Source organism: Embiotoca jacksoni, unplaced genomic scaffold (genome assembly GCF_022577435.1).
Source record: "Embiotoca jacksoni isolate LCO1_2020_lvr unplaced genomic scaffold, fEmbJac1.0.p SCAF_4, whole genome shotgun sequence".
NCBI classification, from domain to species: domain Eukaryota; kingdom Metazoa; phylum Chordata; class Actinopteri; family Embiotocidae; genus Embiotoca; species Embiotoca jacksoni.
Genome location: NW_027185392.1, coordinates 14665095 through 14678141, shown reverse-complemented (window position 1 = coordinate 14678141; position 13047 = coordinate 14665095). Strand labels below are relative to the sequence as shown.

At 39.4% G+C, this 13047-nt stretch overlaps 1 protein-coding gene across 2 annotated transcripts in view; it reads right to left on the bottom strand.

Moving 5' to 3' along the window:
• arhgap10 (Rho GTPase activating protein 10) overlaps positions 1-13047 on the bottom strand; it is a 46552-nt gene that overhangs the window by 9763 nt on the left and 23742 nt on the right. The window contains exons 15-20 of one of the 2 annotated variants that reach the window (XM_069167926.1): positions 12512-12596; positions 10273-10331; positions 8754-8859; positions 6966-7125; positions 4376-4517; positions 676-835 (exon numbers count right to left, since the gene is read on the bottom strand). In XM_069167926.1, the coding sequence (XP_069024027.1) occupies positions 676-835; positions 4376-4517; positions 6966-7125; positions 8754-8859; positions 10273-10331; positions 12512-12596 (712 nt within the window). The remainder of the gene's footprint in view (positions 1-675; positions 836-4375; positions 4518-6965; positions 7126-8753; positions 8860-10272; positions 10332-12511; positions 12597-13047) is intronic. The other variant, XM_069167927.1, reaches the window with a different exon arrangement.

Sequence of the window (13047 nt, the reverse complement as noted above, 5' to 3'; positions counted from 1 at the left end):
CAAATAAATACATTACATCATTAACTGTCAAATTTCCAATTTTACTAAGTAAAAACAGTCAGAATATGAACAATACTATTTAGATTAGAACTGTTACTTATCCAATAACAATGTTAAAAAAAAATAAAAAAGCTACTACAGGATGCAAATGAATACAAAGGAATTATCATTACAATAAAAAAAAAATTAAAAAAAAAAAAAAAAAAATCCTACCTTTAGTCAGTCCTTTGAATTACATCCCACATCTCTGACATGTTCAACAATTTATTTTGTGAATGAATGAATGAAGTAAAACAAAATTACACTTCAGTCTGATCAGGACAACAACGATGGTTTGGAAACAAAGATAATTACAACATTCTGTAATGAAACATTCGTGATTATTCAGACAGTTTACCTCTGAAAATGTATCTGATGCACCGGAAGAAAATCAATGTTACCGATTTATAACTAATTTAAATGATGTGCGCTAAATAGTACAAAAAGCTTAAAGCTAAATCATTGATTAGAGTTTGTAAATTGTTGTTTCATAGTGTAAATGGTCCATATTTCTGCGTAGACCATATACTTCTCATTTATGACACGTTAAACGTGGATCTACAAACCAATACCTGCACTTTGAGTGAGTGCACATTCACATAATGATTTGGGACTTGAGTATAAGGAAGCACTCACTTGGAGTTGCTGCCTGAGCTGAGGCTGGTGCAAAGCGGGGCATGGTCCATCTTCACTGGAGGCATCTCTGAGGCAGAGGCTGACGATGACTGGGATGATACAGACTCATTGCTGCCCATTGATGTCTCATCTGTAGCTAAATTGGAACTATCTCCCACTGCTGACACACAAAAAAGAAAAGAATCTGTTTTAGTTAATTACATCTTTTCATTGATTTTATTCAACTGTAAATGATTCAGCCTATTCCAGCTCACTGATTATAGCTCACTTGATAAAACAGCTGAATCATTTATCAACACATAGGCCAATGCTGCATCACCAAAGGACTTTATGAATCAAACTGCTGTCAAAACAGGCGAGACGTACAGCCAAGTATGTATTGTTCATAGTAATACACTTGTGCAGTCATAGACAGGAACCTAAGAGACAGCTGGAGGATCCAAGATCTTGTATTTCAATTTCACTGTCAAGTAAAGATCGTGCCTCTGGGAGCTGGGGAAGGACAAAAGGATTGTTAATGTGGGAATAAGTAGTTTATTTGGATCTTTCTCTTCTCCCCAACAAATATATCAAACATATCAAAGCATCTAAACCAAAAGCCTGTATTTCATTAACATTGAACCAAACTGGTGGTAAATTCTTCATTAACCTTGTATACAACCACAGCAAAGGCATTGAGCCTTTCTGTACCAAATGGACATTTTTTTCCCCAAGTTATATATGCCTTAACTATGGCCTGTCTATACATTTTCTGATACAGTGTTTACAATTTTTGTTTTAAAGGAGCAAAACACAAGCACCGTTTGATGGTAATAAATATGTTGTTGATCTTTGGACAAGTCAATACCTAGTACATTGCTGGTTCCAGTATGAAAGACTCAGGGGCTTTTCATTTGAAACCAGAGCTATGTTCTGCATACTTTTTATTTTCACCTCTAGTATGTACTCCAGCTGCCCTTACAAAGTATATACGTTTACATGTAGTATGTATACAATTGGGACAAACTACTTAGTCATAAAAATGTGCCTTGAACTTTGACCCTCTCTGTGAAATCCGGTGCAATCTGTAGAACGACATCTGAAGCAAAAAAAAAAAAAACAAGGATCCATTTTGGAATGAGTACACTTCCTTATATTGCCTGTTCTTCTTCTCCTTCTTCTCCTGGTTGCATTACAACCACAAACTCACTTGGCGGCTCCGTCAAAGTGACGTATCATCCACTGCGCAGAGGAACGCGGTTTAGAACAGTCAAAATAGATGCTGGCCTGCATACTTCAAAATATGAGAGGATGTAGTAACACATCCTGGTACTTTTGGCATACTACATTTCACATACATTTATTATACATACTTACTAAATCTTTTTCTGGCATACTAAATAATATGGTAGGATGGGCATTGGAACGCACAGCAGGTCTTCTCACTTCATTAGGTTTGGAGAAGCAGCAGCAATAATGCGGTCCCTGTACCAGACTGTAGTGGTGAAGAAGGAGCTGAGCCGTAATAAGGCGAGGCTCTGTATTTACAGATTGTCTACATCCCTAAGCTCAACTATGGTCATGAACTCTGGGAAATGTCCAAAAGATCGTGGAGCTGAGGGAAGTTGCAGAGACAGGGATGTCTGGGCTTTTTCTGCTTTCCCTGTTGCCACCGTGACCCTAATTAATCTAAGCGGTTAAGAAGATGAGCCTTCATGAGCTTTTCATTTGAAATAGATACAGGAAGTCACAGCATTCAGCAAGCCACTGGTGGAACTTCAGTTCGTGACTCGGCATTAGGTGTGCGATCAGTCGTGCCGTCACAGAAATTTGCATTTATAAGGCTGGCCTCCTTGTTGCAGTCTAGTGAATTTAATTCAATCAGTAACATAAAAGTGATCCGTTATCGTCACTCGAGCGATTTGTTCTCCAACACTGTGCTTGTTGAAAGGACTCCTGACACAAACACCCTGATTAATGCACCTCTTTCCGCATGCTGGGCCATCACATCGGCAGCGATATCAGACATGCAGCGTCGCACATAAGACTCATAAGAAGAGTCATGTGCAAACACAAACACTCTTCTCTCCCAGTTCAACATCCTTAAAACTGCTTTTAACTCCCTTTATGTGGGACCCAAATAAACGGTACAAAGGTTAAAAAGGGATTACGCCTTTTCATCCCTGATATTAAAATACCCCACAGTAAAAGCTGGCACAAAGGAGACAAAGAGAGGCAATCTGGTAAGCAGATTTAGACTCCTTTGGTATTGTAGCGGGGAAGGGATTTGACTGGCCACAGATCAGAAATTGCTGGAGTTAAATTTTTTTGGGTCACCAGGGCAGGTGATCAGCTGTCCCAGTGCACCGGAGTGGGACCATATTATAGTCTCCCGTTTTATACTTCAGGAAACGGAAGTGAATTTTAAAGTAAACAAGGGCGCACAAAGTCACAGATGCAAATGTCTCCACACAGTATTACAGACAGGAGGTGACAGAGGTCAGTGTGGCATCTGTAGACAGTGTTGTGCTTCATAGCGGTCACCAGGGAACAGAGTGAAAGTGAATTTAAAGCTGAGCAGGGATCAGAGGTAAGTACACTCAGCTGCCAGTATATTTGGTACACCTCACTAAAACAATCTAGTCAAATAGAGCAGTGTTGCACTGATGCCTCCCTTCATGATAGTTATAATGTTCAGCTTTCTTTAGAACTCTGTTAGGGAGATGCTGATTCAGCATTCTGACCATTTTGGAAATGTAGTTTCTGATGTTGTTGAACTATACTGCATTATTCAGAAAGGCATTTCTGTTTGCAAAATTTTGCCAAATCTCACCGATATAGGTGAACCCAAGTTCCTTATTTGTGATTTAAAATCAACAACTTGTAAATTATTCTTTAAGCCACCAAATTTGGGATTTGAAACATCCCTCCTCAATACACACAATGACAGGCAGCAAATCACACAACATAACTGTTGGCTCAGACAATTTAAATGAGCCGATTGTGTTTATTACAATTTCATAATTAATATCATAGATAAAATTACTTTTAGCCTTGTTCCAGACTAGTTAGGTAACTAGTCAGCTAGATTCATAACTTCCTGTCTAGAGTGGATGACACTGACACAGAGCTGTACAGGTTCTGGTAAAAAAATAAAATAACATCATTTAAATCCGGATAATCTCAGAAAAAAGTTTTCATAAACCACTCTTTCACTTCTGTGTCTACTTCTGGGAAGGACTGATGCAAGAATACTGATTGATTGGGACAAAAAAAAAAAATGCACCTACCAACAAATGGGAAGACAATATCGGCATGAAAGAATAAAGTGAAATGAAATGGTAATTTTTGGCTCATTATCAGCCTAAATTACTTAAAACGATTACGAAACACAACACTCTATAATATTTTTTACAACATATTTTACAGGAAAGCAGATTTATGTTCTTTACATTTGCATTGACTATTATTTTGCGAGAATGTATTGCTCATTTGTGCAAAATTACTTTACTCATTCGCTGCCTCTGATACCTCTTGGGCGCTGTAAATTAAAAACTGTGAGGTGCTTTTTGGATCCCAAAAGTGCCTCTCACCTAAAAAATGAGGATCAGTGCCACTTCTGGAGAGCACAAATCTTATCCTTGATGTTTAATAATTCCTTTCCTTTCACACACCAGCAAAAAAATGTAAATATACAGGTGCAGATTTATACATCTCTTACCATTCTGAATGTTGAGGGCTTGGGGATTGTAAACAGCCAATGGCCGGTTGTGTCGACTCTGTTTCTTGGACTGCCTTGTGGGAGCAGAGAATACTGGGGCAGCAGGTGAGATGGGGCATGACTCAGGAGCATCTGTAAAGATCTGGATACACATGTGAGTAAGCCTCTGCTAAAACGCAGCATTCACAGTGCAGATACTCCAAGAGAGTTGAGCAGCGGCAGCATGTCCTCAACTGACCTCACAGGTTTTTGAAACTCACAGGTTTTATGTAGTGGTAGATAGAAAAGGTATTTGCAGCCACAGCATGCACTCCTATAGGAAAATTGAGCAGCTCAGTGATTGAACTGCATGCGAAAAGATTTTGTTTGTGCAAAAAAAATAAAAAATAAAATGGGCAGCTCCACATAACATCCCACCAAAAACATCTCGGTCTAAGTTAAGGTGACATTTCTCCACAGAGAAATTGACCCACTCTCTTAAAGTGTAGAAAGTCAAATAAACAGGGTTTGGACTTGAGGAGGGCTGGCCAACTGGCACAGCCTGTTTACACCGGGCCGTGTTTACATATAAACTTCAGATGTGGAGTTAAAAGAGAATAGGGCTGCAGAGGAGAGGGAGTCTCAGCAGAGCCTCAGAAAGGATCACAGACGAGGAGAGGAGGGAGGTAGGGAAGGGAAGGGAAGGGAGGAGAGAGAGAGAGAGAGAGAGAAAGTGGCAGAGAAAGTGAGACAGTGTGAGCAGGAGAGGCAGACACAGTGAGAGGAGGGGGCATGAGAGAGAAAGTTTGTTGGAGAAAGACAGATAGAAAAAGTGAGAAATCTGATATGGCTGAGAGTTTCTGCTGCCTCTCTCTCACCCTCGTGCCTCTCTCTGCAGATGGAGGTGAATGTAAAACAGAGTCTACTGTTGGTATCTGGGGGTATCAACAGTCTGGAGTAGGACTCAGCTGTGAGGGAAGTTAATGCCTGTCTGTCTGTCTGCTCAACTTTTCCCCTGCTCTAACATGCTGTACTTTCCAAAATGCTCCTGCTGCATTCTAACACTTCATCCTTTATCACCTGGCCGGTGTTGGACACCTCTGGGTAGTCTCAGACACTAGCAGTATACACCCGGCTGCTGCCTCTCCTGCTGCTGCTCCTGCTTTAGCACATTTGTTTACCCCGCTGGTTTTCATCCAGCCTCTGTGTTTTCTCACACCCTATTTTAAATTTGTGAGTTTGAAAGGAGAAATTATTCACAACACACATCGTCTTAAATTTAATGAAGCTGGAAGGGGGGGGGGGGGGGAAGCACTAAAAGCTTTTGGTTGCATCTGATTCTATGAAGAGTGCAGCGCTGCTCCAAACAGATTAGAAAATTAATCTCAAACCTTTTTTTCTGTTTTGACACGGAGAATTATACCCCTTTGAGGATTGACACCGATTAATGACATTCTGGGGAGATTACATGATCCCATGAACTACAGGTTATGAAACAACTCATAACCAAAATAAATGTATTCAGGCAGAGAAAGGTCCTTCCAAATATAATAAAATGCACACAACAATCTACAGAATAATCAAAGTAACTGATAGTGAAGAGAATAACGTGTTTAATCCTGGTATAAGCACTTAGGGCTCCCCCTATTGGCCAGATTCTGTAAATTTAACTACTGTCTAACTCCTTCTTAGCATCATAACTGGGTGAAGGGCATGCAGTCCCTGGAGTTTAAGTTAAATGTGGTACACATCTCATTATCTGAGAACTTTATTTCTGCTCATTATTTTGTAGAGAAAGAAAAAAAAACCACACAAGACTCATATATCCAACCAGACCACAAATTACCCGTTATCTAATATGATGCATGTTCACTTCAAGAACATTTGTTCAAAGAAGCAAACTTTAAGGCAGATAAGGCAATTTTTTTTTTCAAATATATATATAAGTGTAAACCACCCTCACAGAAAGAGCCCCTGCAGAAGAGAAGAGTGTCACATCCACTCTCATTGAGACTCTTAACACTGCAAAAGTGAAATTGTAGTGTCAGGTACAGCACGTGCACTTCTCTGCCAGCAAAAACTGCCAAATCATAATTTAGGAGCAAAATACAAAACCTCTAAACAACATTAAAAAAAAAAAATTAAAAAAAAAAAGCACTCCACGACAGGAAAGCAGGATTTACCAACATATTTTTGCATCTCTTGCACATTTGTTATCCTTCAGTATCGAGTAATTACACGCCACCCAGGTTGGTAAACACAAAGGTGCTGTGTGCAGCTTACTGATGTCATGTCGACTCAGATTTAATTTGATGCTGTCATTTTATTTTGTGTCTCTTAGGCTGCCACAGCTGTTAGTAGATATAGTTACGGATGGCAAGTGGAAACACAACTATACACAAAATGTTGCAGAGTGCTGTGAAGATCAAAAACAGACTGTTTGGGAGGAAATAGAAGAGAAACGCTTTCCTCTATTCTTATAGAAATGATACTAATTTACCTCTAATATATAATAGTTGTATAAGTAGACTCTTCCAGTTTATATTAAGTGTTCAGTTTCAAATGTATGACTTTGTGTTAGTACAGTGGATACAGCAGTTTTGAGTGTTACCTTCTCATGTTGTTCAATGAGGATTTCCACCACAATGTTCTGGAACTTCAGGTCCATGATGGCAGCAACAGTATCCTCCTGTGGCCTCATTAATGTGGGGCCGAACACCACGCCCAGGTTTGCCACGGTCATCAGATTCTGTTTGCTGTGGGCCGCCACACTGAGGAAAATAAAAACTTACATAATAAACACTTCAATCCAACAAACCAATTCACCTTCACGGAATTTCTAAAAGCTGGGTAAGGTAAGAAAACAGGGCAAAGCTACTGTGCTGTAACTGTAATGATTGCTTTTTTTTTTTCAAAACAGTTATACAAGCGTGGCCACTGCAAGAAAAATACCTCTGAAATTCAAGTTTTCACCTTAAAAACTGGAGGTGCTAAGCCACCCAGATCTTGCTGCATCTCATCCTGTATTAAATTTAGTTTGTACATGATGGCATAAACAATGTTACTCTGAATATATGACATTTCAAAAACCGTACTATGTTTTTGATGTTAGCACCATGTGGCTCAAGAGGCAGAGTAGGTCTTCCTCTAGTCACAGGTTTGGTCAAACCCAAGATCTACAAGTGCCCTCGCACAAGACACTGAAACCAAAAATACTCTCTTGCTCTTCAAAGTTGCCCACCTACCACTCATAAGGTTTTCCCCACGTACTACGAATGCCACAATGAATTAGTCTGAGAGTGGCTATTATTGATCATATTTACAAGACTGAAGTACAAACACGTCACAGTTGGACAGATGCTATTTAAATTGAAAAAGGATCAGTGTTTTATTGGATGTCTCCTACATCCGTTTCAAAAGTGGGACGTCTTCAGGAGATGAAACTTTATCTTACAGGGTCAAAAAAAAAGTGGAGAAAACCTTTATTTGAAGAAAAAGTTATACAGACAGGTGAAGAGATTTCACACTCAAAATATGATGATATGCAGCGCGGCTGCAGAGAGACAGTTTAAATAGCTTCAAAGGATGCCTTTGAAGACAAAAACATTGGTGACAACTCACATTTATAACATCTCTGAAACCATTTCAGATAGGAGTGTGAAATTCTGGCTTTGCTTCCTTCCCCTGCAGGACATGCACACACGCCAACTTCAGAAAAATATTCGAGTCTCTCCAGTCTGGAGAATTTCACGCTGGATAATCCAAATTCAATTTCAATAGCGCTGCCTTTTTACCAGAGCCTGATTCTGCAGCGGGTTTCTATGAAATAAGATCCACCAGACTTTCACTGCCTCAGGGAAGAGGGATTATTTACTTATCTTCAATTTGCTCATATTTAGTTTATAAAAAGCTTGCTGAGGTAAAACCTTGTAATGTTAGCTAACGTTATTTCTTAAATCTTTCTTTCTATCTAATCTCACAAATGGAATGATGCACAATAGCGGTCCATCCAGAGTTGTATACAGTAATCTCCTGAGAGGGCTTAATTTGAGTGGCCTATTTCATTTCACTTCACCGGTGGGCTACAAAACGATGAACGGGTACACAGTCCCCCTTCAACAACTTTAAATAGACACCAAAATGACCCAAGAAAAGGCAAAAAAAAATGTTAAGACGTTAGCAGCAGCAATTTTCTTACCCAGCAGTCACTGGGTAGACAGAGAAGCGATGGAGTGACAGCAGGGAAGGGGGAGTGAAGAGAGTGGGAGTGAGGGAGAGAGAGAGAAAAAGCATGTGGAGTGAGAATTAGGAGACAGACAGGAAGAGCAGAAAGAGAGAACTGAGCGAGAGAGGGGGTGGAGATTGGGTGAACTATGACCACAGAACTATGAACACTCACTTGGCCAGATGCTTCATAAGCAGCCCGAGGAGTTGTCGATTCCTCTCTGGTAGTTTGTGGACCAGGCAGTGGACGGCTTGGATGCGAGACTCGGGACTACCGCCCTCTGTTCAAATGCAGAAACAGCCATGTACTCACATTAAACTACAAGGATTTCGCTGTGCTCCTCGGGTGGCAAAGAGCCAGTATGGCTCAGATCGAACAGTGTAAATTTAAAGAGATGATGAAACACCACATACACTGTTGATTTGAGCAGTACACAGTCAGTTTTTGAGGTAAGGTAACACCGAATAAGTTGCTCAGTGGAGGAAAAGTTGCTTCTATTACTTCAAAAAACTATTTTTTGGCAACCTGGAATTTTTTTTCAAAATGAACAAATGTTAGTGGCCCCTTTAGTGACAATAATCAGAGGCTATCACCCTAAATTGCAAGGGATTAAGTATTAGAGGAAGATACGTTCCAATTCAAATAAATGAAGAGGTGTGATGGTGATACACGGTCTGAAGCCTCGCAGAATTTGGCAGCGGGGACCACTATGCTGGCGGAGGCGATAGCTTTACGTTACTGTCGCTACCGTATAAAAGGGTTGTGTTAAAACCCCCAAGATCATCTCTTAAACATTTCCTCACACATGGGCATCTGACCGCCCACACACTAACACACACACACACACACACAGACACACAAAATATCATTACTATGGGAACGACAAGGATTTAAACCTGGTAAAAGCTTCTTATGGATGCTGTCATCCATCAAAAAAATATTCATTGCTAATCCATTTTTTCCCCCTCGTTATGAGGGCATTGCGAGCGCCTGATAAAAATGTCAACCTGATCCAATTATAGCACTTGTTGTAATAAGATTCAAGTTTGGCTTGCTTTGAAACATTTCATACAGAAATTATGTTATGTGGGCGGAAAAAAAAAAATTGCTGTCTTTTTGCTGCTTCAAGGTCACTGGGGCATTTTGATTTTGTATCTTTAATGGCTTATTTGGCCCAGATTTAGTAATATGTTACTAACAAGTAGAAAGTATAGGAAAATGGACATAAGCGCACATGGGCTTCTTGAATGTTGAGTCAATGTCAGAAACACTGTGATAAAGTAATCCAAAATCAGCTAAAAGGATGTTTGATAAATTGTTTAAAAAAAAAAAGAAAAAAAAAAAGAAGCATCAAGTGCTGAGAGTAACACATTTCTGAAACTATGTAAAAAGATATAAAGTAGTTAATTAGCATTCAAGACACACACGACCACACAAAAGCTTTCAGACGACACTTTACATCAGAAGGTTAACCACTATTACCCATTTTCTCTTATAGGATTAGCACAGTTTAATTTGAAACGTGTTGGTTTTCACTTCACTGCATGTTTTCAATAACTCACCGTAGAAGAACAAACTATTTAAGTGCTTTAAGTGATGAAATGTCCATTTCAGACTGAAACATGCATACCCTGCTGTTTGCTTATGGTCTGTACTCAGATGAAGTGTTGGTTGAAGAGGTGGGAGAACTTACTCGCTGGGCTGATGAACTCTTTGTAAAGTCCATAGGTCATCAGCGGCTCAGGAAGGCTCCTTCACACAGACAGAGAGAAAGGAGAGAGGGGTGGGTGGTGGATGGAGTAGGAGAGGTGAAGTGAACAAGGGGGACAGAAATAGCTGGCACACTGTTTTATAGGGTCTGCGCACAGCAATGATTAATGTGGCCAGGCCAGGGGATGGAATTAGATGGTGCACGCGTTGAGATAACCAAGTTCATCTGAAGGTACTTTCACACTGCAGCTGGATGGTGGCCAAAGGTACTTAGCCTCAGAGGAAACTGAGGAGATTGACCCTGCTTCATTCCAGCAAGTCAAATCAGTAAAAGACAAATCAGGACAACACTCAGCTTGGTTTAATATAGCGTAACATTATGAATATCATATGTTGGCTTGAACAATGTTTAGAAATGACCAAATGTTGCGGTAAGTACTGCTCTGCTGAATACAGTAGAGCGCTCTTCTGTTTTGGGAGTTGTGAATAATGTCCCACGGTCCAAAGCCCCTTACATCAAACTGCTTCTTGGAAATGGTCAAGGCATAAAATTAGCCAATCACAGCCCAATCTTAACCTCTCTAAAATGGCTTGTCATTTACATCGTAATCACATTACTTGTTGATGGAGTGTAGTGTAACTACCCTCCAGTTTTACAGCACTTGAACAATGCCATCATAATTTCACCACAGCACAGCAGTGGAAATAAAATAGAAATAAATAAGAATAGTATCTTGGTTTGATGCCGTTATTCTTTATCTGACATTTCAAGACTGTCAATTAAACTGCTACCAATTACTGGAACATGACAATAAATGTACTCAGTTTCAATATAAGTTTTTATAGAAAAATTAACATGAATGAACATAATGTAAATTGTGCAAGTACAGCGCAGATAAATAATAAAAAAAAAAAAAAACAGCTAATCGTTCAACACATTGTTTGATAGAAACACAGAATGATGATGGCCAAAAACTAAAAGTGTACCAGCTTCTTGTTAGCATTTCTAATGTGGCTGAAAAAAACAAAGCGGTAAATTACAAACTATAAATGCAACTTTTACTTTATTAGAAAAAAATCATCAGTCAACTTAATTTGTTGCAACTGCATGTCTACCAAAACAAATTGGCATTTGAAAATAAACTGCCTCTGCCTCCAGCAGCCAAACTACATTTTTAATCTTCGAATGTCACCACACTCTCTGCCAACCTGGAAGGAGTTGGTGAATGTGAAAAATGCATATCATAAGCAATGTGAGCTCGCGAGGAGTTAATTATACAAAGGCACTCAGCATAATTTAATCTTTAGCCATCTTATAAAAGATAGAGCTGACAATGGATGAAATGTTTCATATTCAACAGAACAGACAGAATCTGTTTCATGAAAAAGGATGTATGAAAAATCTATTAATCACTGGGATTGTCATAGGTCAGACATGGATTTGCTTGGCTAAACGACAACTCTGTAAAATACAGTTTGTGATTTATAAAATCTATCAAAATGATCAATTATGTACTAAGCTTGTCGAGTCATGTCACCGCACTTCTATAATAATATCAAACTCACAATGAGCAGCTAGAAAGGATAAACATTACGGCAGCAGAACCAGAGATCTTTTTCATTCGACACATCATTCTTTGTTAAAACACGGTGCCTACATTACCCACAATGCAACGGTTATCTTATGCTGGTAGAATCTAATGTAGCCTCCAGCAGAAATGAGGAGCAGGTTGCAGAGTTCTAATAAGCTCCCCTCTTTCTTACAACAGTCATCCCAGACTTTTTTCATTTTTAAACTTGTGGTCTTCAGCCACAACTGACTGGAATTCGTCAAACCTCACTCAACTCCCTCTAGAGCCAAAAAAAAAAAAAACTTCTAAAAATGTCATGTATGCAGTAGTTTCCCTATAGACGTTTAAACAGACTACTATGTTTAATAATGATGGACTTACCCTTTGAATGGCAAAGTGTGTTCATAGTTACAAACTGTTGTAATAGGTTGTATTATTGAGAGTTAAAGTGACGGACATTAAAAAAAAAATCATTTGTTTTGTGTAACAGTAACTTTACAGCAAATTACTAAAATTAATAACAGTATTATCAGTGCTTACTATTGCTGGGTAAAATAAATAGTGTGTGTGTGTGTGTGTGTGTGTGTGTGTGTGTGTGTGTGTGTGTGTGTGTGTGTGTGTGTCACATCATGTCATGTCACTGATCCTTACCTCAGATAAAGCTTCAGTGCACTTGTTATAGTCTTAATGTCCCAGTCTTCGCTGGTAGACAGATCCACTTCGTTGCTCTTCTCATCTGAGGAAATAACAATTGTGCAGCATATTATCACTACAAAAATTCACTGAGTGAGGATTTAACACAAAAGGCACAAGAGAACTATTCTGTTCATATTATTCATAGTCAGGGACTCTGTTATTTTTTGGGCAGCCTGAAAAGTCCACATAAGTAATATAAATATGTGACTTGTAATTAGCCATATGAGGATAAAAGCATTGCTACTAGCCTTGGGGGTCGAGTCTAGCCCCAGTGGATATGGAAGGAAGTTGCAGCTCCAGCAGAGGGCTGCTGGCTCTATACTCATTACAAGTTTAATTAATCCCTTACTACTTCACTGACTCCACAGGGACACCGAGGGTGTGTTGTGGTGAAAATTCAGAGGGCTTCATTCACACCTTAAGTAACCTCTGATGAATTACAGAGGAAGTGAAGGTGCAATGTGTCGCTGAAGTGTTTGGAGTCAGACGCA